The following is a 22,100-nucleotide window of genomic DNA, read 5'->3' on the forward strand; positions in this document are numbered from 1 at the left end:
GAAATCATCATCATCATCATCATTACCATCACCATCATCACCATCATCCAAAAAAATGTTACCTAGCTCTTCAATGATTAAAAAAGCTGTCCTAGAACCTTCCTGATCACTCAGCACAAAGTCCCTGTTATTAATTACAAAGCTTTTTATACCTGGAACAGTTTAAGTTAATATCTGTTTTTATACTTTCTTCCACTAAAGAGTGACCTTCAAAACTCTGCCTTTGTCTTTTATACTTCCTCCTCAGTGCCTAACAAAGGGCCTGACATAGCATGCATCTAATTTGAATGAATTAATATTATGAAGCAACAACTTGAACTGTACCTAGAAGCAACATAATTTTTATAAACTGTCCTTAAATTTTCCAAAAAGAAAAATAAGTTAAGAATTGCAGTTCATACATTAGAACTCAAGGGGAAGTGTGTGTGTGTGTGTGTGTGTGTGTGTGTGTGTGTGTGTGTAGTGCATATATGTAAAGTTCATATACACACACACACACACACACACACACACATACACACACACACACTTTCAAATTCTCCATCCTAAACATCTAAAGAACTCTTAAAAACTAAATAGAAACAAAATTTAAAAAACAGGCAAAAGATATGGCCATACAACTCACAAAAATATATAAAAATGTCACTTAGCTGGACATTGGTGGTATATGCCTGCAATTCCAGTATTTGGGAGGTTGAGACACACACACACACACACACACACACACACACACACACACACAATAATGGCCCTTAAACATATTAAAGATGTTTATTCTCACATAGAAATGAAAATTTAATACAAAAGATACTATTTCTCAACTACTATATTGGGAAAAATTCAAAGGCGTGACCATATACTATTTGACTACAGAAAAATAGGTATTCTTCCATGTTTCTGGTGGGAATGCAAAATGCTACAAATGTTATGAAGAAGAAATGTTCATCAGAATATTCTAATTTTGTTTTCTACTGAAGAGCTTATAATTAAACTTGTTTCTCTTATAAGGGAACATTAAACTATTTTAAGTTTTAAATAGTATTTATATCTGCTTTTTCACTAATAGCAAACTGAGCCAAAATCACTTTCCTCATTTTGAGATTTAAACATAAGCAATGCAATAATACAATTATAGATTACTTTTAACTAATAATATATATCCTTTTAATTGACTTTAGCAGTTACTGTTAGTCTACATTTATTTTAATACAAAATATCCTCATCCAAAATGTACCAGATTTGGAATTTTATTGGATTTAGGAATACCTCTATCAAAGTTCAAAATTTTTCAATTTTGGAGCATTCTGGATTTTGGAATAGGAATTTTGAACATACAGTAGTTTTTAAACCTGTGTGTTTCATAATATCCCAATAACTCATCAAACGACCACAAGAAAGTTGTAAACACTTTAATTTTCAAAAGTATATCATGGAATGCAGTTCAGGGTAAGAAAACGAATACATTAACCTCACACAGTTTAAAGCTTGAAAACATTGAAATATTTACTTTAGTAACAAAATGGTAAAATACTTTGCAATAATACTATTATAAAAATAATACTGTTATAAAAATGTTAAGTTATTCATAAGTATACATGCCAGAACATAAAGAAATAAACCTAATTTTTTCTACCAATATGAAAATATAATCACAGAATCATAGGATCTGTTGAAAGTAATTAATATTATTATCTACTCCAGGCTCTTCCTGGGTTAACTTCATAATATCCTTGAAAGACAACTGCCAGCAAAAATGATCCTGATTTCAGAGTATGGAAAGAGCCCTACTATTCCTCACAAAATTTGTTGCAGTATATAAATACATCCTTATGCATGGTTTATTGGTTAAAAAAATAGTTAACCTTTATCAAGTGTCTAGTACCTGCCGCGCACTGTTCTAGGTATTTCTATTATCTCATCTAATTCACTGACCCTAAGAACTAGGTATCATTATCTCCATTTTACAACTGAAGAAACAAAGGCACAGAAAATATCAACTATACAATAAAGAAAACAGTGATAGAATTGAAACAGCTGATTGAACATGTGCTCATAACTAGTCTGCTATTTTCAACTACTCACTAGAATATTAGCTTCATGAGGGCAGAGAACCTGTTTGTTAGTCACCACCATATACCAGTGGAAGTCAGCCAGAGATAACATTTGCCCAGACCCCCTCAGGAGATATCTGGCAACTCACAGAGATATTCATTACAAAACTTGGGGGAGGGGGCAAGTTACTGATATCTAGTAGATAAAAACCATGGCTACTGCACATCCTACAGTGTACAGGCCAGTTCCCCACAATAACTCATCAGCCACAAAATGTAAATACTGCTGAGACTGAGAAATCCAGCACATGGTGGTAGGCATGGCATTCTATAGGTGTTCAATAAACATCTGATTAAAACTGAATAAATAAGACTCTTCCTGAGATATAATCATCTTAGAATAGTGGAAGATCAAAGGGGTTAGATTTGGGGGAGGAGTACTGAGGAATTGAACCCAGAGGCATCCCACCTCTAAGCTACCTCCCTGCCAGTCCAATTTTTACTTTTTATCTAGAAATAGAGTCTCACTAAGTTTCTGAGTCTGGCCTGGAACCTGCAACCTTCCTGTTTCAGCCTCCCAAGTACCAGGATTATAAGCATGCACCACTATGCCCAGGTTAGGAGTTAGATTTTACTAACAGAAGAAGAAACTTAAACTGTGCAATATAAAGCATAAATTCACATCTTAAATTAAGTCCTACAAATTTTGATATTGTTTTACCAGTTGAGCCAAAAATATTTTCTGACTTCTGTTTTTATCCAAGTGCTGCTTAGAGAATTCTGCTTAATTTGCCAATAATTTAAAAAGCTGCTACTGCTTTTTAAATTCCTCTGTAGGAAAATAAAACATGCTAAAGGAGTGTAAATTTTTGCAATGTCCTTTATGACCACCTGTAAGTTTAGTAAAGTACTCCAAGTGTGCTTGAAAAGAATACATCTACTGTCTGTCAGGTGGTTTCCTTTAAGGGCTCATAGGGATCTTTGAATCTGAATTCGTCTTTCTTCTGTTTTGGATTTTAAGCTATTTTCTCTCTCATACTTCTGCTCTATTTTTTTTTCTCCTTCAGGGAGTCAAAACTACATGCATTCTAACTTCTAACTTGTATTGAGCTTAACTTCTCGTTTTTTTCCATTCTTTTGTACCTTTATTTATTCTGGATATTTTCTTCTGACTTATCTTCCAGTTCATACATTGCTTCTTCCATTGTTTAGTTTGCTGCTAAATTTATTTTGTGGTGCTGGATATGAAACCCAGGGGCATTCTACCTCCAAGCTACACCCTCAGCCCTGTTTTCTATTCTTTATTTTGGAACAGGGTCTCACTAAGATGCAAAGGGCCTCACTAAATAGTAGCTAAAGCTGTCCGTGAACCCAGATCCTCCAGTGTCAGCCTCCCAAATGCTGGTGAAACGGAGGTTTCTTGAGAGAAAACCCGGCGAGTTCTTGTCTACGGTGAGCAAAGAATGACACCCGCAGACCTCAAGAAGGGGAGTAAAAGGTTTATTGGAAGCAGCAGGGAATGGGGCAAGGGTGGCTGAACATGCCCAAAGGGGCTGGAACTCTGGGTCCAGCAGCTGCCTTCAGGACAATACTTGAGAGTAGCCCAAGCCAAATTGCCTTCAGGTGCAGGCTGCTTTCTTCCGGAGTCCACGCGATCTGCCAGAAGGGAATAGAGAAAAGTGGCCGGGGTGTTCGGAACTCCGGGGTCCAGTAGCTGCCTTCAGGGTCACTACCCGAGTGTTGCCCGAGCCAAGTGACCATCAGTTGCAAACTACTTTCTTCCAGAGTCCACGCGATCTGCCAGAAAAGAGGTACAGGTCACCCCTAGGGGCCTGGCCAGCCATGGTGTCCAGCAGAGGCCTCCAGGTCACTACTTGAGAGTCGCCGGAGCTACGTGCCCTCAGATGCACTCTGCCTTCTCTCAGGGCCAACACGACCTGCGAGAGAGAGAGAACAGCTCCCCAAAAGGGGAGGGAGTCCCGAGCAGGAAAGTCCCCCTTTTGCCATCCGACTGACCAATGCCTGACTGCTTGCAAGTCCGTTTGTGGTTAGGGTGACTTTTGGGATTCCAAGGAGAATTTGCATAGGGCATTTGCAAGTCCTTTGAAGGGTCTCCTTTCAGGAATGCCAGACTTGCTTGGTGGGTTTGTTGATTAGGAAACTCAAGATGGCTTTGTGAAGCTACCAAGAGGTAGGATACAGATAGGCGAATGAAAAATTACTAAGCGATTTTAAAAATCTATAGCTCAATCTAAGCCCTACCCCTGAATTCACACAGACTATAAGATAACTGCGTATTTGGATTATTTTGTCACTATACAGAACTGTCTTACTACTATTTTATAATTATACCACTGAATTACCTTAAAGAATGAAGTCCTTAAAATAGGTTTATAAATGGGAATCTGTATTTACTAAGATGATGAGAGTTTCTGATCGTTTCTGTTTTGTTTTGCTATATTACAGAGTTCTATGAGAAATGTTTTCTCTTTATTCTCAATATGAAGAATCACAGTGCTTCTGTCTAAGCAAAGTTTTATCTTAGGTGCACTGTAACATGTCTGATCATGTTTCCCTCTTTTCATTGACTGATAGAAAACAAAAACTTTTGGCCTTATCTAACACTTGTATGTCACCTTAAAATATGTTTCTTTTTTCGCTGGGCATGGTGATGCATGCTTATAATCCCAGCATTTGGGAGGCTGAGACTGGAGGATTGTGGTTCCTGGACAGCCTCAGCTACATAGCGAGGCCCTTTGCAACTCAGTGAGACCCTGTTACCAAAAAAAAAAATAAAATAAAAAGACTAAAAAAATAGGGCTGGGGGTGTAACTTGGAGGTACAATGCCCCTGGGTTTCATCCCCAGTACTGGAAAAAAACAAAAACATGTTCCTTTTTTTACTAGTACTACTCATTGAATAAAATTATTAAGAGTCTCTTAATGTAATTTTGCAGGTTACCATGAAAGAATCTTTAAAAGAATAACCCTCCCCATGTTATTCACAGTTTTGCTTTCCATAGTTTTACTTACTCACAGTCAATTAAGGTCCAAAAATTCCAGAAATAATCACTAAGCATTAAATTTTGCGTAATTCCGGATAACACGATGAAACTCCTGTTGTCTTCCTCCATCCTGTCACATATATTCACTTTGTCCCATGCATCTGTTCAGTATATATCACTCACCCATTGAACACTTAATAATCTATGTTATAGCCGGGCGTGGTGGTGCACGCTTGTAATCCCCGCGCTTGGGAGGTGGAGACAGGAGGATCGCGCAGGTTCGAAGCCAGGCACGCTGGCTTAAGAGACCCTGTTTCCAAATAAAAATATAAAAATAGGTCTGGGAGTGTAGCCCGGAGATAGAAGGGCTTCCAGGAACCCCAGTACCACCAAAATAAATAAATAAATAAATAAAATAATCTGTTATCATTGTTATGTTACTGCAGTTCTTATGTTCAACTAACCCTTATTTTATTTAATAATGGACTCTAAAATACAAGAATAGCCAAAAAGAATGTCAGGTATCATTAGTATTCTGTCTAATGTATTTTTCATTATTAACAAAATTGAGCCAGTAACAAGAATATCAATCTCAGGCATACTTCTGGTATATACATTCAGCATAAAGAGTTTTTATGCTATAAAGAGATCCTATCATGAAATTTGTTTTAATGAGCTTATGATTCAAGTCAAATCAATAAAACACAATTCCATGATTTGTACCTACATTAGGCTCCTTAAAGCCTACATGATCCTCTTAATTACAACGCTATATAACTCCACAGTCACAATCACTAAATATTTCTTTCTTTTTTTTGTGTGGGTCTGGGATGGAACCCAGGGGCATTCGACCTCCTACATTTCCTGCCCTATTTTTTTATTCTTTATTTTGAAACAAGGTCTCACTGAGTTGCAAAAGGCCTCACTAAGTAGCTGATGCTGTCCTCCAACTGTGATCCTCCGGTCTCAGCCTCCCAAATGTTGGGATTACAAGCATGTGCCACCACACCTGTCTTAAATATTTCAATAAATATTCTAGCAAAATGAGAGACAGGCAAAACACGCAGGTAAAAAGAAACCTACTTAAAAGTTCAAACTCACCAAATAGAAGCATCAGGAATAATAATTCAATTTAAGAAATATTATTAAATAGTTTGACCATGACAAGTAATTCAAGTGCTAAAAATTTAGCATCCCCATTTTATTTTTCATAAATTCTACGTATACACATACACACACTCAGTGTACACGTACACACCAACACACACCCCCTAACACTAACATACATGTTATAAAGCAGAATGGTTTAAATGAAGCAGAATGGTTTAAATGCCCAGCTCAATAATTTGCAACTAAAATCTATGGGTAGTATTAAAAGATGCGAAAGGCCCACCTTCAAAGCTGAAAGAACTGCTGGGCATGATGGTGCACACTCATAATCCCAGTGCTTGGGAGGTTGAGACAGAAGCATTGCAAGGTCAAAGCCAGCCTTAGCAACTTAAGTGAGTCTGTTAGCAACTTAGCATGACTGTTTCAAATTTTAAAAATAATAAAATAGGGTTAGAGAATTAGAAGGTCCTAATGCTCCATCCCTAGCACCACCACAGAGGGGGAAAAAAAAAGTTGAAAGAAATGCTGACTATGGAGGTCAGCATACATATACATAGGAAGTCATTTTAGCAGAACTGATTCTATCACCACCTCCACTATCACTGCCCACGACTATCACCTTTCTACCAAGGAGCAAAGTTGGACTAGAGTGGGAAAATGAACCTCTAACCTCCTCACAATCCAACATCGGAGGACTTAAGCATTACAACAGGGTGGGCAGGAATTTGTGAGCCCTACACCATACATCTCTAAAACTAACCTGGAATTGGAACTAGTTGGGAGAAAGGTAGAGCTGTGAATTAAACATGAGATTGAAATTTCTAAATAAAGAGATTAAGTCTTAAACCACAAAACTCTATTAATTCCTAAAAGTAAATGAAAGAAAAACTTAAGGCTGACATATTTAAAGGATCTTGTCACCAACTAAGAAACTAGAACATAACAGTTTTGATTTCTTCAAATTTTCTGTTTATATTACAGTAGGTTGATATTCTAAACTACATAAACTTATATTTACTACTATATGTTCTAGCAAAGTGAATACTTTTAAAGACTATGAAAACCTAACTTTCTGGTTATATTACCCCACAAACAAGAGCAGTATTTAAAATATACAAAACATTTCTTTAAATCAAATCCTGATGTAAGCAGGAATAAGCACTGTATCAGTTTCCTTTGTAATTTCCTTTATAATTATTAATAACTAGAGTACTGGAGTGATAATCTCCTTAAAATGTCTAAGTCTCAATTAAGGTTTTGACTGGACTATAATTTTGGAGCCAGAAAACACAAAAGGTTGCTAAGAGCAAAAGCAGCCACCTGAGAAAGGAGTAAAGATAGCAGTAACACCAACAGTCCAGTATGGTTTGTTTATAGAAAGGATAAAATCAGAAACAGTAAGCCAAAGTTGTATCTGGCCTATCCTTATCTGTCAATAGTAAAACTATTTTATCAACATCATTACTGAGCATGAAATTGTAAGGGGCAACAGCATGAACCACAAAGGGTGTCCTTTAATGTAGCCAATCCAAAAGTTGTGAAAGTGTTTATACAAGAAATACTGCTGTAATACTCAGGAAATTTTCAAGAATTAAAGGAAGGACAACAGTACAAAACTTAAGCTGCTATATATGTTTTTTAAAATACTGGCAGTCACAGCAGAAAGGACAGAAAAAAAATCCTTCAAGAAGACAGGCATATACTCATTCTGAAAGTCACAAATGCATGGAACAACCTTATAACCAGAACCCATCTGGCAGGCAGCTGCAAAGAATAGAATTCTCATTTAAACAAAGGCTGTCTAGAAATTTAAGAAGAACCTCATATATATACATGCTGCTTCTTGGAAGTCAAGGAAATTGTGCCTATTCTAACTCCTGTAGAGGGTGATCAAATGATTGTTAGGGACTTAGTTCCTGAACTATCTTTAGAACTCTATCATAACTTTATAGACATATAATGTTTTTACCACTAAATGCTATTTTTTAGCTTTATCACCCACCATTTTCACTAGTTCTGTTCCAAATAAGAAAGTTCTAAAATTGAGAATTCTGAGATCATCCAATCCAATCTCACTTAAGAACAAGGAAATATAGGCCCAGAGTAACTTTCCAAACTCAAGAAGTTAATGCTGGGCTGTACCTGCCCACTTAACTGTGGTCATACTTCTGTGACATCATAAGGCCTCTCAAACCTTTCATACATTTGGGGGCACCATGAATATTAAAAAGAAAAAAAAATCAATGAATTCATAAGCCAACATCAACAGAAGAAGAATCTTATAGTTTTCGGTGCTGCAACACTGAAGAATATGTCAAATAAAGCTGCTCAATAATTGTTTATGAATTAAAGATCTAGATATATGTGCTTGAGTTTATTAAGATACTGTTTTCTAGTTGTTACTTTCTGGTTGTTACCCCACATATTTCTGAATTTTCCATCCATCTAGAGGCTGGATACATATCAGCTATTTTCAATCATGCAACTGAAAACTCATTTAAAGAATTCTTTATCCAAACACTAAATAAAGTTCAGCCAGGTGTGGTGGCTGCACGCTTGTAATCCCCGCGATTGGGAGACTGAGACAGGAGGATTGTGCAGGTTCAAAGCCAGCCTCAGCTACTTAATGAGGCTCTCAGCAACTTAGTGAAACCCTGTTTCCAAATAAAATATAAAATGGGTCTAGGAGTATAGCCTGGAGGTAGAAAGCCTCTGGGTTCCACCCCCAGTACCACCAAAAAAAACCAAAAAAACAAAAACAAAAAAACCCCCACTAAAGTTCTGTACCTCATTCCTGGTCCCATCTTTAAGGGGGTTCTGCATCGGATTAATGATCTCAAGGGCCAAAAAAAAAGCCCCCTTTTTTTCATTTTCTAATTCCATAAACAGGAATTCTAAAGAAAGAAGATATTTTGTGTAAAGTGAGAAAAATTATTTAAAGGGGCCATGCTAAAGTAGATTTTAAGACTGCTGTTTCTCCAAAAGTTAAACAATACCGCCATTCACAAACCAATAGCTATTCTCTTCTCCCTGTTTCACTGCTCTACAATGACCCCGAGGGCGTGCGGTTATGGTGAAATTTGTGTATCTTGTGTTTTCCTTAATTTTCTAAATTCTCTAATGCTACTATATTTAACTTCAGAACCTTTAATACATATTAAATTAACAAAACATGTATATATAAACTGGGTGTGGTGGCCTACATGTGCAACCTCAGTACTTGGGAAGCTGAAACAGGAAGATCACAGGTTGAAGGCCGGCCCAGGCAGGTTAGCATGACCCTGTTTCAAAACTAAAAATAAAAGGGCTGGGGATGTAGCTCAGAAGTAGAATGTCCCTAGCTTCCATTCCTAGTACTAAAACATATTAATAAACAAACATGTGAGTAGGAAAGCTGGTTATCTTTCAATTTTAAAGAAAGCCAATGACACTGGAAAAGTTATCATAAAGAGGCATTATACTAATACTTTTTTAGCAGTTAAGAAAATGAGGTTCCACCCCCAGTACTACATATATATGTAATCTCAGTATCCTGCAGTTGTGCAGTTTTGACTGCCTTTAAAAAAAAAAAAAAAAAAAAAAAAAAAAACAGCCCAGAGCCAACTCTGATTACAGCACTCAATAGGCACGGTAACTGAGAAAAAGTTTCTAAAGTTCTGCCATCTCCAGACTACAAGCAGTCTTTCAAAGACTACAGGGCGCAAATCTCAACCAGGCTCCGGGACAAGCGAAGCCCTGTTGTTTCTGTGTGAGTTTTCTGACATGACCACGTCATATCATTGGCTTTTAAGTGGAGGAAGCGAATCCTAACACTTGGCCAACATGAAGTCAGTAAGTCAATAAAACTATCCCAGAGCAAAACAAAAGCAGACGCGGCGTTCTTAGAACTCCTTTCCGAGCGGGGCGTCCTAACTGGCTCGAGTCCCCCGCGGAGGGAGGCCGGGCGCGGCGGGCGGCGGGGGGCTCACCGGGTCCCTCGGGCGCGGGGGGCGGGCGGGCCGTGGCGCCCTGGGCGGGCTCCCGCAGGTAGTCCTCGAAGCGCACCTGCCGGGCTTCGCCGCCGCCCCCGAGCGCCCACAGGCGGCTGGCGGTGCCCCGCAGCAGGCGGCCGCTCTTCCCGGTGAACGTGGTCAGGTAGTCCATGCCGCCGGGGCCCGGCGGGGGCCGGGACGACGGGCGCGGCGCTCCCCGAGCCGACCCGGCGCCCGCTCGCGCCTGTCTGCGGCGGGCCGGGGCGCGGGGGGCGTGGCCGCTCGGGCCGGCGCGCACCATCGCGGAGCCGCGCGCGGGGGGGACGGGCGCGCGGACGTTCTTGAGAAAAGTTGACGTCCTGCTTCTCCACGCGCCGTCTGACATCAGCAGGTCAGGAAACTAGAGAACTTTCTTTCTGGGATGAACTCAGCGTGGGAAAGCGGGGGTTTGGGGGGCGGCCTGGACAGGTGCTCCCGCGGCCCCCCCCGCGCCCGGCCGCCCCAGTGGCGCAGCCCCGCCCGCCCCGCCCCGTCCCGCCAGCCGCCGGACCGGACTTTCGGGACCACGGGGGAGACTGGGGACGCCCGGCCTCCAGCCCCTGGGCACGCGGCGGAGGAAAATGACCCCGGGGAGGCTTGGCTGCAGTTGCGAGGCCTTCGCCGGCCTGGGAGGGTTTTGCAAATAGTGTCCCAAAGTTTCGATCCCCGGCAAACTTTGGCAGCTTCCATGTTTTGTTCTAGGAAGGAGGCGAAGACTGCAGTTGTCATTAATAAGCATGAACAGGCACCTCTCAGGTTCATTGTGATGTTCTGAGCAGGTGGTAGAATTTGACTTGCCATGAGGCCGGCCCTGTAAGGAAGAGTCATTAGGGCTTGCGAGAGCAGGTAGGCTGAGAGTGAGCTAAGCCCTCTTGAGGATCACTACCCGATTTCGTTTCCTGCGAGATCTGGTTATTCTCTTCCTTTCGTTTCTGTTTCTAACTCTTTTAGTACTACACACGCGCGCGCGCGTTAAATAGACAGGCTTTCCTTGGAATCACCAATATACTAAGGTATTTGAAGAAAAAGTTTCAGTTACTTAGGAAGTTGAAGAGCTAGTCATTCTGAATAATGGAATAGGTATTTCAGATATTCTTATATAAAATTATATATAAGTATTACTCTATAAATATTTGAGGTATTTTATAATATCTGAAACTTCAGCTTTTTGCTCAACTACTACAGTACTAAGATTAACTTCCTGTATCTTCTGCCCTCTGGTGAGGCTTTTTTTTTTTTTTAAGCAGTTGATTTTTTTTTTTTTTTTTGGCACACCCTTAAAATTTTCAGTTTAAATTCTTACCAGGGCCAGGCGTAGTGGCGCACGCTTGTAATCCCCACGCTTGGGAGACGGAGACAGGAGGATCACAAAGGTTCGAAGCCCGCCTCTCTAGCTTAAGAGACCCTGTTTCCAAATAAAAATAAAAAATAAGTCTGGAAGTGTAGCCCAGAGAAGGGTTCCATCCCCAGTACCACAAAAATAAATAAATGGATAAATAATAAAATAAATTCTTACTAGGTTGGAGAAAGTTCACCCTCCTAACATCAGCATATATTTGATACCAGGTGAAAAATACAGAATGCCTGGGCTGCATCGCAGAGTGTCTAATTCACAGTATTTATGAAAAAGGAGCCCAGGAATCCTAAAATCCAGCAATCATAGATGTGTTCAGAAGTGGTTTGGGGGGAGTAACTGTTCCAGGGTTTTGTAACTCCTAAGGACTTATTCGTTAGATGGCCTCATGGATAGAATGTTGAAATCCTAACCCACAACGTGAAGGTATTTCAAAATAAGGTCTTTGACAAGTAACTAGGTCATGAGGGTGAATCTCTCTTGAATGGGATAAGCATCTTGAAAGGTTTCACAGAGTGCTCTCTCCTCTACATCCTGTGAGGATACAGAGGCAAGGTAGCAATTCCCAACCCTGAAGGGGGTCTTCAGCCAAACCTGACCATGCTGGGACCCTTATCTCAAAGTTCCAGAATCCAGAACAATGAGAAATAAATTTCTGTTGTCCATAAGCTACCCAGTGTATGGTGCTGTACAACAGCATTCTGAACTAAGAGGGTAAGTTACTCCCAGTTATTTCTAAGAATCCCTTTTCATAAGGAAGCAATGCCATGCTTAGTACTACCTCTAAGTTTTTTGAGAGTCTGGATAAGCTTAAATAATCTTTTCAATGATATAAGTCCAATCTTGATTCCCTAAATTGAAATTCTTTTTCTAATACGTATTTTACATCTTCTTAAAACTGTTTAGCTTGTGATAAACATATCCAAATAGTTTTAGATTTTTTTTTTTTGTATCTGATTAATTTTTCTCTTTTGCATCCAACTTCAACAGTAACCTGCATCTTGCCGGTTTAAATAAGATATTTACAAGTCGGGACTGGTGGTGCATGCTTGTAATCCCAGCTTTTGGGATGCTGAGACCTGAGAACTGTAGTTTTTGTGGACAGCCACAGCTACTTAGTGAGGCCTTCCCCAACTTAGTGAGACCCTGTTGCAAAATAAAGACTAAAAAATAGGGCAGTGGGTATAGCTTGCCCCTGAGTTCCATTCCCAGACCCGCAAAGAGAGAAAGAGAGAGAGAGAGAGAGAGAGAGAGAGAGAGATATTTATAGGTAGTTAGCCCATCAGTTTTTTTCTGTCTCCATCTCACAGAAGCCTAGCGCTGACAGAAGAAGGTATAACCTTGATGATTGAGTGCTTTACAAATTTTGATTTAAACTCACCTGAGCCCTGAAGTCTTCCAAATCCTTTTATTCATATAGTCAGCTTTTTTATTCCCTACGTTTATTGTCTGTACTGTCATCATTCTGCTGAAGTACCAAATCCATCACTCAAACATGTTACTTTGCCTTCTACCTGACCCAGAACATCATAGGCCATCAAATATGAACGCTCGTTTTTCTTCCCCTTTCCTCTTAAGTCTACATACAAGCTTTTCTCCATATCTTGCCTTAGAAAGAGGTCTTTCCTCCAGCCGGGGCTCTCCTCCAAATTCCATCCTTAGTCAAGCGTACATTATCTGCGACTTGCCAGCCTTCTGAGCCCTCTCAGTTGTATTCTTTCAACTATAGTTCCTATTGTCTTCTACCCACACCAACCACATAAAACCCTCTCATCCTTAAAAAAAGTTTTCTTCTTTAAAATACCTTCGTTGGTAAGGTACTTTTGCCTTATTTAACAAATAGATTTTTGTAATTTATGTGTCATAAAATTCACCTACTAAAAGCCAATTAACCTGTTAATATATTTACACTGTTGTGAAACCATCACCACAACCCAATCTTTGAATATTTCCAACACCTGGAAAAAAAACCTCTTATCTATTGGCGTCGTTTGTCTTTTATAAGCACATGACATACATGGGATGGGATGATATTTGGCCTTCATCATATTTTGGTGACAGTGAGTGGAAAGTGCTTTCATACACTGCTTACTGGCACTCCCCTAGAGGGCTGTTTGGCAGAATCTGTCTACATTTTTAAAGCATGTGCTCTTTGAATCAGCAACTTCACTTTTTGTGATGTGTCCTATTGATGGAATGATAGTTCTCTAGTTATAATAGCCAAATATTTAAATGATTTAAATGGTAATACAGAAATTAATGAATTCAACAGGACATATCCATATAGTGGAATATTATTCAGTCATTAAAAAATAATGAGACAGTTCTGTTAATTAGGGAAGAATCTTTAAAATGTTTCTAAGGGGAGAGAATGACAGAGAACACTGCATGTGGTATGCTTCTGTTACTTTTTAAAAAACAGCATGAACTATTATGTGGTTATTCTCACGTATGTAAAAAGCATCTCTCTATATACATATACATACATATATATATACATATACATATAATATACGTATAGATATATATGTATATAAGACTAGTAATAATAGTTCTGAAAGGAGAAGTAACTGGTTTAGGGATGAGAGGGAACCTTAATTTTCATTGGCTATACAATGTACAGATATCACCTATACAAAAATGATTTTCTGTAAGTTAAAAAGGAGGTGGGGTTTATTTCAGTGAGGCCATTTTATATTCTAAAGAGCTACTAGACTGTGCGTTTTGGGCCTGTTACTGGCTTAACCATCAATGAGAAACACGTAATCAATCTTTTCTGACTTTTTCTCTGGGAGTCATCCTCATGGTTGGTCTCTGTGGCCTAGAAGGCAGTGTCACCTCCTCATTGAGAGCAAGGGGCCTGAGCCTGGCTTTCAGTCCTGGCTTCCCACTTACTAGCAGTGTGATGGGAAGCTGCTGGCTTAGCCTCTCTGACCCTCCAGCTCCTTACCTGTGAAACAGAGAGATGCTGAGAAGACTTAATAAGAAAGACACAACCAGTGTGCCTAGCAGAGTGCCTGAAATATATGAAGCCCTTGGTAAATGTGAGCCGTATGCTTTCTATTAAAACACCTTGTTGAGTAGTTAATGCCAGTAGTGTTGTGATTTTTATTGAAGCCTAATGCCAGAAATACTTGTGTGAGGAACTGATATTGAAGATAATACTCATTATATTGTTATTTAGTGTATGTGATTTTAAAATAGTTTTGACAGATACTCAGAATTTCTCAGGCTCACAGGTTTTCATTTATCAGACAGAAAAATCTTACCATTTATCAGACAGAAAATCTTACCATCTTGCCTTAAGTTTCAAATACATTGAATATCTTTTGTTGCAGAAAAGTAGAATTACTTTGCCTTTTCTTTTGCTTTGTGATTTCTGGCCTCAGTGAAATTATCGTTCTAGTAGGTTTTTAAATAAAAAGTACAAGCCAGGTAGCACACACCTATAATCCCAGTACTTGAGAGGCTGAGGCAGGAAGATAACAGGTGTGAGGACAGCCTCAGCAAGTATTGAGACCCTCATCAACCTAGTGAGACCCTGTTTCAAAATAAAAATTTTAAAAATAGGGCTGGGTGTGTTGCTCAGAGCTAGAATCCCACTGGGTTCAATTCCTAGTACCAGAATAAAATAAAATAAAATAAATAAAATAAATAAATAAATAAAAAGACAATATATAACCAAATATATGCACACGGTGAAACAAAACAGCGAGCCAAGCAATACAGAGGCTATTTAGTAGTAAATCTCTTATATCATTCCAGAGTCAGCCTCTAGAGTTTTATGTGTGTCCCTCTGGAAAATTTGTACATCTACATTTGTGTAGGTGTTAGTATATGTGGATGTGGATGTGCTGATTCTTTTAAAACACACATAGGCCAGGTGTGGTGGTGCACACCTGTGATTTCAGGATTTCGGAGGCTGAGACAGAAGGAGCTCAGGTTCGAGGATAGCGTCAGCATTTTAATGAGACCTTCAGTAATCTAGCATGATCCTGTTTCAAAATAAAATATAGAGCCTAGTGTGGTGGCACACACCTATAATTCTAGTTCTTGGGAGGCTATGAATGGAGAATTGCAGGTTTGAGGCTAGCCTGGGCAATTTAGAGAGGCCCTCTGTAACTTACTAAGACCCTGTTTCAAAGTAAAAAAATAAAAAATAGGGATGGGGTGTAGCTCAGAAGTAGAACAACCCTGGGTTCAATCCTCAGTGCCAAAAAAAGAAAAAGTAAAAAAAAAAAAAAGAAAAGGAAAGAAAAGAAGAGAAGAAAAAAGAAAAACAAACCACAAGTGGTAATACATTGTGTCAATAGTTTTGTAAATATTTTAAATCCAATTTATTTAGACACCTTTCAAATACATTGAATATCTTTTGTTGCAGAAAAGTATCAATTCCCACTATATATCTATTTCATTTTTTATAGTTTCAGAGGAAAATGTATTGCTATCTATTGAACAAAACTATATTGTCAGTTACTAGACCATTTAATCTAATTATATCACATTTACTTCCCTGAAATGGTAGGAATGAAAATCTCACTGGAAAGCACCTTGATAATTAGTTCAAACCTTGTGTACTAGTATATTGTGTCTTTTCATTTAAGCAAAAGTTTCCCAAAAAGCCTTTAAGAAATTCTGCCTGTCTGACATCACTTCTTAGAAAAAACTTTGTTCTTCTGATTGTCCGAATGAATAATGTAATTGTAGTATTTATTGTTTTAAAGATACCAATAGGTTCTTTTTAAATGTGAAAATTCCAATTAAGACAATCACTGCTAAGAATATCAACTGGAGAAAAACAATGGCATGGAAACTTAAAAAAAAAAAGACTCTAGTTTTATTCTTATTCTTACAAAAAGAATGACATATTCAGTTACCTTAAAATAACCAGAATAAGATTCTTAAATATTGGTTTGTGATTTTATATTTTTTTCACATATGAATTAAATCATTTATATTTTAAAAGAGCTGTTCCCTGCATTGCTGTTTTACACGGGCTAATGACTAAAGTCCTGGTTAGAAGCCATTCTCCTCAATCTTACTTCCCTTTGTCAACTCCCGTCTCTGTCACTCATACTCTATGCCAAGCTCTCTGAGTTCAAGCTCATTTCTTTATATTTTTGTTAACATGAAAATCAAATGACTTTTCTATTAATAAGCATTTCCTGGCATACTTCTTGGCTTACTAAAACTATTAGGAATAACTGAAACATTTGTAGTCATTAACTTATCATTGTTGTGTGTGTGTATATATGTGTGACTAGAGATTGAAACTAGAAACATTCTATTTTCAATCTATACCCCAGTCCCTTTTAAAATTATTATTATTTTGTTTGGAAACAGGGTCTTATTAGGTTGCTGATAGTCTCCCTAAGCTGCTAAGGCTCAAACCTGTGATCCTCTTGTGTCAGCCTCCCAAGTACTGGGATTACCATTGTGCACCACCATGCCTGGCTAGTTGCCGCCTTTTGAAAATACCTTTTAATGCAAATGAAATGATTACACATCAGGGAAAAATTGGGATTTCAACTAGAAGTCAAAGTGTAACATCCTGAAAAAATACAGAGACACGATATCTGACCACCAGGCATCTTCAGATCTCTAAGCAAATGGTAAAACTGAGATCTGTGTTCTTGTTTAAAGGTTAGCTATGTTAATAAGCTCGGAAAAGAACAACTGGATCCTGAAGAAGCAGAATAAAAAAAATAATGTTATCTCCACCTGGCAACTATTTCATGCAATAGAAGTGTAAGCACTCAAATTCTGAACTAATAAGTAGAAGCACTGATAGAGTCAATAAAAGGACACTAAGCAAAGAGGCTTAGTAAGAGTTAAGAAACAACAGAGTGACTCTCGTCCAGTATGTACATCTAGATATGTCAGTACACTTAAAGCCTAACTTCTAGATAGCCAAATTGGTTACCTTGGACTTTAACCCTGACTTTACTTAAAACCATAGGGCTTCTTTCTCCATTAAAGGCTCATAGTCAAATTCTATATCAGACATGACACTCACTTCTACCAAAACCATCACAGAGAGAAAGGACGACAGCTGGGCATAGTGGCACAGGCTTGTAATCCCAGCATTTGGGAGGCTGAGACAGGAGGCCAGCCTCAGCTACTTAGTGAGGATCACAGCAACTCTGTAAGACCCTGTTTCAAAATAGAGAATTAAAAAATAAAAGACTATATGACATCCAGGTGTGGTAGCTCATGCCTATAATCTCAAGTACTTAAGAAGCTGAGACAGGGGGATTGCAAGTTTGAGGGTAGCCTCAGCAATATAGTGGGACTCTCAACAACCTAGCAAGAACCTCTTTCAGAACAAAAAGATAAAAAAAAAAGGTTAGTTAGGGTATAGCTGAGAGATAAAATACCTCTGGATTTCCCAGTACCACTAAAAAAAAAAAAAAGAGTATATAATAAAGATTTAATATGACCTTTCAGTAGAGTGGGAAAGAACGTAATGTTGATTTGGGAGGGAAAAAGAATAATAGATACCAATCCTAAATATATACTTATTACAAACCCTACTCAACACCAAGTGACTTTTTCTCAATTCTGACAACTACCTAAAAAAGTATTAGCTCCTACACTTGTCAGAGAAGCACGGCATGGCAGTGAAGCCAAACAGGGACCCAGCAATACCATCTTTAAGAATTATAATTAAAACTCAGTTCACAATAACTCACATCAACTTTACCATAGAATTATTTCGATGCTATTTTTATATCTCATTGAAGGTTGTAATTACAATTATATAATTAGAACCCCAAAATACTCCATACCTGGAATGTGGCAGCTCCTGGGGCTTTGGGATCAGTTTCACTCAGCTCATTGAACGAGTGCCCAAGGGTATTACCATGTATGCCGAAAGTTGTGAAGACTGTACAGAGCTTTGAAAGTCTTTGGGAACAATAGCTGATCAGAATCTCCAAAGCGGAATGTTAGGGTGTGAAGATGAATGGTTTCATTTCCTTTCTACCTCAGGTTTCTTTTGTATTTTCAGTGGGGTTGTAGTAGAGACAAGACTATGTTTATAAGATAGAGTGGTCTTACCTTCTAACTCTTCCTTTCTGCCCTGGGCCTTTCCTCTCTTTACCAGTTGATCCCAATTTCTTGTGCTTACTTCATATAATCCTGGTACTTACTGTTTTTGTTTGTTTGTTGAGGCCCTTAGAACCAAGGGTCTCACACATGCTAGGCAACTCTACCACTAAGGTGCATTCCCATGCCAGTATTTACTGGTTTTAATTTGAACAGCTGATGAGAGATTTCAGTAAGTTAATTTTACATAACAGTACACATTTAAAAGCTATTTGACATTTAGTTCAAAGTTTAGAAATTTTAGGTTAGAATTATTAAAAATAATTGCCCTATGTTGTATTTGAATTTTCAAAAGATAATAGAAATAGTGGAAAGGAAAAAACAAAATAATTTGTGGAATAGCCTAAGTCTATTGCTAGTTATTAGATGCTTTTATGCAAAAATGCAAGTCTTCAGCTTTGAGATATAACTAGTAACTAGGTTTCTTGTGTTTTCGCTCGTGTAGGGGTAAAATGTGAAGCCAGGGCTACATCAATACTAAGCAAACTAAAACTGATAATAAAAAGAGAAACTTCCTACAGTTCCATCCTTATCTTATTAAATGTTGGGTAGCAAATGTCAAATTTTGGTTTTTTAAAGTTAATATTCGATTTATCTTATTTATTTATTTATTTATTTATTTATTGGTGGTACTGGGGGTAGAACCCAGAGGCTTTCTACCTCTGGGCTATACTACAAGACCTATTTTATATTTTATTTTGGAAACAGGGTTTTACTAAGTTGTTGAGAGCCTGACTAAGTAGCTGAGGCTGCCTTTGAACCTGCGCGATCTTCCTGTCTCAGCCTCCCAAGCGTGGGGATTATAAGCATTTAATCATGGCCCATGAGTACCAAATTGATATGTGCTGAGCATAATATTTGAAGAGAGAAGAACCTATTAGTCAAAGAGTATGAGGGTATCCAGACCTCCTACCTCCCTAACTCTATTTGGAAGAGATGCTATTAATGTCAGATGAATCTGTCAAACGACAGTCTGTACATAGGAAGAGAAAATCGAACCTAGGCAGGCACATCCTTAAATTATCCAGCACAAAGGAGATAGCTTTGATTCTCAAAAAGAATCATATATAGGTCACTTTTTCCTGTTGTAGATCTCTTAATTCTCAGTCTTCCCAAAAAGCAGTAGACATAGAAACATATTTAAAGCTCTAGTCTGTGCTGCCCTAACAGGCTTAAAAGCAAATTTGAGGTAGGTGTCGTGGTTAATGTCTGCAATCTCAGTACTTGGGAGGCTGAGACAGGAGGATCTTGGGTTCAAGACCAGCCTTAGCAACTAAGGGAGCCCCTGTTTCAAAATAAAACAAAAAAAGGGATGAGGGTACAGGGCTCAATCTCTAGTTCCACAAAAAAAGAAAGAAGAAGAAGGAAGGAAGGAAGGAAGGAAGAGAAGAGAAGAGAAGAGAAGAGAAGAGAAGAGAAGAGAAGAGAAGAGGCAAAGAAGCAAGTTTGACCATTCAGCTAATTTCAGGATTGAAGTGGGGCCATCCACTCCATTAACCATCCCCATATTCAGGGATTCCTATGGGTTCTGAGTGGGCTCTATAGACAACAGCATCAGCAGCTTTAATTGTATAAATTGAACAAGGACTCCTTGGCAGCCACTCTACCCTTCTCGTTTTCTAAGAGTCAGGAAGGAAGGGGTGGGGATGAGATTCTTAAGATAAACAAAGAGTTCAACAATACTCTTAGGCCCTCACATAGACCTGCTCCTCCTAACAGATTACATAATATCTAAGCACATGCATTTGTGTTTGCTCACTAAATGATATACATTATGTGATGAAGTGAAATCCCCCATTCCTAGTGTTTCTCCTGTTTAATATCCATCCCCAACACTGCAGATCCCCTCCATCTTTAATCCACAGACCTAATCATTACCTTGATTTTCCTTTAAAAACACACCTTGTTCACAGCAGTATTTCCTGTTGATAATAAGAATTATCTGTGTAAGTTTTTTTAAAATAACAAAAATTCCCCCAAATATCTTGAAATCCGGATTCTAGGATTGTATTACAAGAGCCCAGAAACCTTCATTTTTCATTTATGAGCTAAGTATGAGATCTGTTTTATATTTCTTGTAATTTTGCATATTTAATTTGTGCAAATTACATGCTAACTTCTGAAATTAGGCAAAAATTAGTCTGGCAATCACTGAGCACATATGGCATACATGTTTTATATACATATGTGCAAGGAACAGCCTCTGTTTAAAAACATCCAGTTTTTTTTTTTGTTGTTGTTGTTTTTTGGTGGTACTGGGGTTCCGGGAAACCCTTCTACCTCCAGGCTACACTTCCAAACCTATTTTATACTTTTAAAAAAATTGGAAACAGGGTCTCTTAAGCCAGCAAGGCTGGTTTCGAACCTGCGAGCGGGGATTACAAGTGTGCATTACCACACCCGACTAAAACATCCAGTTTTTACCATTCAGATGCCTCTGCCATTGCCTCAGCACCTAAGGATAGAACATGTTCTAGATGGGACCACTACAAGCTATTGAAGCCCCAGCACTCTGGATCCCTGAGCAGAGGTGTGGATCACAGGCTCTTCCACCAACCTCAAAATACATTGGATAAGCATTATGACCAAGAAGAACTTCAGAAAATAAGCAATACAAGTCACTGAGGTTTGGGGGAAATTTGAAATTGCATAGCATTAACTTAGCTACACTGAATAATATAAGGTTTTACAAATGCTTTTTAATTTTTTTTGGTACTGGAGATGGAACTCTGGGGCATTCTAACTCCAAGGTACACCTCAGCCCTATTTTGTATTCTTTATTTTGAAACAGGGTCTCACTGAGTTGCAGAGGGTCTCACTAAGTAGCTGAGGCTGGCCATAAACTGCGATCCTCCTGTCTCAGTCTCCCAAGTACCCACCACCACCAGCTATTACAAGCGTCCGCCACCAGGCTCAGCTGGTTTCCATTTTTTAATCATATGCCAAATGAATACACCAAAGACCACCCTATTTATGCTGTCAGGTTAACACATTGCACATTGCATGCAGGCCTTGCCTGCATGTCTTCATCTGTATGCTGGAGAATATACTGAGATTACAAGACCATTGTTTTTTTTTCTAACTTATTTAAATGAATGAGGATCTTGTTCATATCTATCTATCTATATATATATATATCATATATAAGATATTTATACATATATATAATAAAACCAGAAACAAAACAAGAAATAACCAAACAAAATGAGTGAACAGTGAGGCATCAATGCTAAAAAGAATCCCTCAGTCACCCATAATTCCCAGTAGAAAATTTTAGTTTCAAATCAGCCTAATTCTTCTAATAAATACCTTTATAATCAGAAAGTACAAATTAAAATTTGTGTAACACATTTATGTCCATAAAGTGCCATTTTTATGTGTTACATATTAGTCTCATCTAAAGCTACATTAGTAAACGGTTTAAAAGAAGCCTGGCGTGGTGGTGCACGCTTGTAATCCCCGCG

General features: G+C 38.5%; 1 protein-coding gene across 4 annotated transcripts in view; it reads right to left on the bottom strand.

Annotated features, from left to right (window-relative positions):
- OXR1 (oxidation resistance 1) overlaps positions 1-22,100 on the bottom strand; it is a gene marked incomplete at both ends in the record, with an annotated part of 346,540 nt that overhangs the window by 64,077 nt on the left and 260,363 nt on the right. Inside the window, one exon of one of the 4 annotated variants that reach the window (XM_080694625.1) lies at positions 10,134-10,326. The exons of 2 other annotated variants lie outside the window; for them this stretch is intronic. In XM_080694625.1, coding sequence (XP_080550751.1) covers positions 10,134-10,308 — 175 coding nt within the window. Of the gene's footprint in view, positions 1-10,133; positions 10,327-22,100 lie in introns of those variants that run through there. One more of the 4 variants, XM_080694623.1, reaches the window with a different exon arrangement.

The sequence above is a fragment of the Muscardinus avellanarius genome, assembly GCF_963383645.1.
Source record: "Muscardinus avellanarius genome assembly, chromosome: 4".
In the NCBI taxonomy this organism is placed as follows: domain Eukaryota; kingdom Metazoa; phylum Chordata; class Mammalia; order Rodentia; family Gliridae; genus Muscardinus; species Muscardinus avellanarius.